Source organism: Bison bison, unplaced genomic scaffold, assembly GCF_000754665.1.
Source record: "Bison bison bison isolate TAMUID 2011002044 unplaced genomic scaffold, Bison_UMD1.0 scf7180017864184, whole genome shotgun sequence".
Taxonomy (NCBI): domain Eukaryota; kingdom Metazoa; phylum Chordata; class Mammalia; order Artiodactyla; family Bovidae; genus Bison; species Bison bison.
Window position 1 is genome coordinate 1,193,475 of NW_011494756.1, and position 2,785 is coordinate 1,196,259.

The 2,785-nt window shown below is 57.6% G+C and overlaps 1 protein-coding gene across 1 annotated transcript in view; it reads right to left on the reverse strand.

Moving 5' to 3' along the window:
* The window catches only part of TSPO (translocator protein (18kDa)), a 4,174-nt gene that overhangs the window by 1,161 nt on the left and 228 nt on the right, over positions 1–2,785 (reverse strand). Inside the window, exons 2-3 of the mRNA XM_010843636.1 lie at positions 2,676–2,785; positions 97–235 (exon numbers count right to left, since the gene is read on the reverse strand). Of these exons, the coding sequence (XP_010841938.1) occupies positions 97–235; positions 2,676–2,785 (249 nt within the window). The remainder of the gene's footprint in view (positions 1–96; positions 236–2,675) is intronic.

A 2,785-nucleotide genomic window follows, 5' to 3' on the forward strand; every position in this document is an offset into this window, starting at 1 on the left:
ATCCTGGCCCTGGGGGGCTGGGATGTGGTACCTCATGTCCCCCCCAGGGAGGGGCCATCTCCAGGAACCAGGGAGACAAGCCAAGGCCACACTTACCCAGCCCATTTGTCGAGTGCCGAAGAAGAGGGGAGGCCATGCCCAGTTCAGAGCCAGCTGCCCAGCGTAGAGGCCCAGGGGAACCACCGCCTCCTTCGAGAAGCCCCCCAGCTCTTTCCAGATCATGTAGGAACCATACCTGAAACAGAGGCTACCGATCAGGGCACCAACAGGGAAGAGGCCAGGGGCCTCCCTGCAAGGCAGGAAGCCACACTCACCTCTGAGACCACAGAGTGATGACTCAGGCATGCCCTGCCTCTGACTGCTATGTGACCTCAAGGAACTTCCTTAACCTCTCTGGGCCTTTGTCTCATGGGGCCCTGCGGAGATTCTAGTTAATATGTTGGCTGTGCTAAGGGCAGTACCCAGCTGCCCTTAGGACAGGTACTCAATAAATAATTGAGTAGGACACTCAATAAATAATTGACATCATCAGTGTTGTCAAGAGTGAAGCATGTACAGAAGGCATGCAAATGAATGTGCCTTAGGGGATTTGGGACTGGGCCTTAGGAGATAAGGAGTTTGCCAGGGTTAGGCCACAAAAATATGTAAAGGTTTAGGCCCATATACAGGCTTCCCTGGTGGCTCAGACAGTAAAGAATCTGCCTGCAAAGCAGGGCACCCGGGTTCAACCCCTGGGCTTGGAAGATCCCGTGGAGAAGGGAAAGAAAGAAAGTGAAAGCTTAGTCGTGTTCGACTCTGCGACGCCATGGACTGTAACCTACCAGGCTCCTCTGTCCATGGGATTTTCCGGGCAAGAATACTGGAGTGGGTTGCCATTTCCTTCTCCAGGAGATCTTCCCCATCCAGGGATCGAACCCAGGTCTCCCGCATTGTAGACAGACGCTTTACTGTCTGAGCCACCAGGGAAGGCTGTCCATTCCAGTATTCTTGCCTGGAGAACTCCCATGGACAGAGGATCCTGGTGGGCTACAGTCCATAGGGTCGCCAAGAGTCAGACACGACTGAGTGACTAACACTTCCAGAGGCATATGTGAGACCCTGAGTCAGCCTGTGTTACTGTCAACTGTCCCTCAAGGTCTGAGGGGGGTACTGGGGAGGTAAAGCAGAAGAGAACCCGGTCCTGGGGCTCCTAGGACCACAAGGGCAGTGATACCACCACTGACGACAATAGCTACTGCCCTCCCTCACAGCTCAGCTGGTAAAGAATGAGCCTGCGGTGCAGAGGACCCTGGTTTGATTCCTGGGTCGGGAAGATCCGCTGGAGAAGGGATAGGCTACCCACTCCAGGACTCTTGGGCTTCCCTTGTGGCTCAGCTGGTAAAGAATCAGCCCGCAGTGCGGGAGGCCTAGGTTCGATTCCTGGGTTGGGAAGATTACCCTGGAGAAGGGAAAGGCTAACCGCTCCAGTATTCTGGCCTGGAGAATTCCATGGACCACATAGTCCATGGGGTTGCAAAGAGTTGGACACGACTGAGTGACTTTCACTTCACTTCTTCCACATTTACACATGCAGGCACCTTTCTGCAAGCATTAGCTCACTCATCCTCATGATTACGTCATGAGGTGGGCAGGACTGTCACCCCATCTTACAGGTGTGGAAACTGAGGCACGGGGGCGAAGTGCTCAGAGCTCTTGGCAGGCTGTCGGGAGGTGAGTCTGCATTTGAATCCAGCTAGTCTGAGGCCAGAGGTTGAGCTCTCTACTCTGAGAGGTTTGCTGGTTCCGCAAACAGGTGATGCCAGACTGATGCTCTATCGGAATCTCGATGGGGAGGGGAGGCCTGGAGGCTGGAGCAAGTGGAGGCAGCGACAGTGGTGCCTCTGGACTAGGACGGTGAGGAGAAGGCGGGACACAGGAAGAAGAACTGCAGGCCGACGGGGCAGGGCCAGGGCCTGGAAGAGGGTGCGGCCCGGCTGACACTCAGGACTGTCTTACTCCCATCAGGAGCCTGGGGCATCGGCCCGATCTCCACTCTCTGCCCCCTACAGTCCCACTGGGCTGGCACAGAACCTGCGTGTTGGGAACATTGCAGAGGACGGTGGGAAGCGGACCGGTCTCCTGGGTGCAAATCCCACTGCAGCCAGCAGGGAGCGCACTCCCTCACCCAGTCCTGCGTTTCCTTGGGCACCTCCCAGGTCTGTCCAGGAAGGCCTGTAGGGCCCTGTGTCCTCGGGAGGTCTCTTGTCAAACGAGGGGTCGTGAACCTTAACAAAGGCAAAGCCTGACCCCAGGCGGACGCCCAACAAATGGCTGCTATGACCGCTGTTGCTGTCACTGTATTGGTCTTGGAAGCATTCGCCTGCCCACGTCTGAACTGTACACGCAGGGCCGGCCTCTCCCTGCAGTTGTAAAAACAGCCAGAGTGCCAGTATGAGGTTGCCACCCCTTCCAGGAGGCCTCAGAGGAAAGCGTTCGGTTGTGCAACCAATAGGCCTCACAGCTTTCTCCACCTTCACTTGCCAAACGGGGCCGGGAAACGGTACCCACTTCCCCACAGGCACCTGGAGAGTTCACCTCTGGAGGAGACGCTCAGGCCGCGGGCCTGGGCCTCCCCTGCCCCACCTACCCAGCAGGTGGACAGGCCCAGTGCCACGCCAGCGCCCACTCCCACCTACCCCATGGCCGAGTAGAGCGTGCCCCAGATGGGGGCCAGAATCCAGCGGGGCGGGTGCCACGGGGGCTTCTGCAGGCTGGCGTACCAGCGGGAACCCTCTCCGCGGGTGTA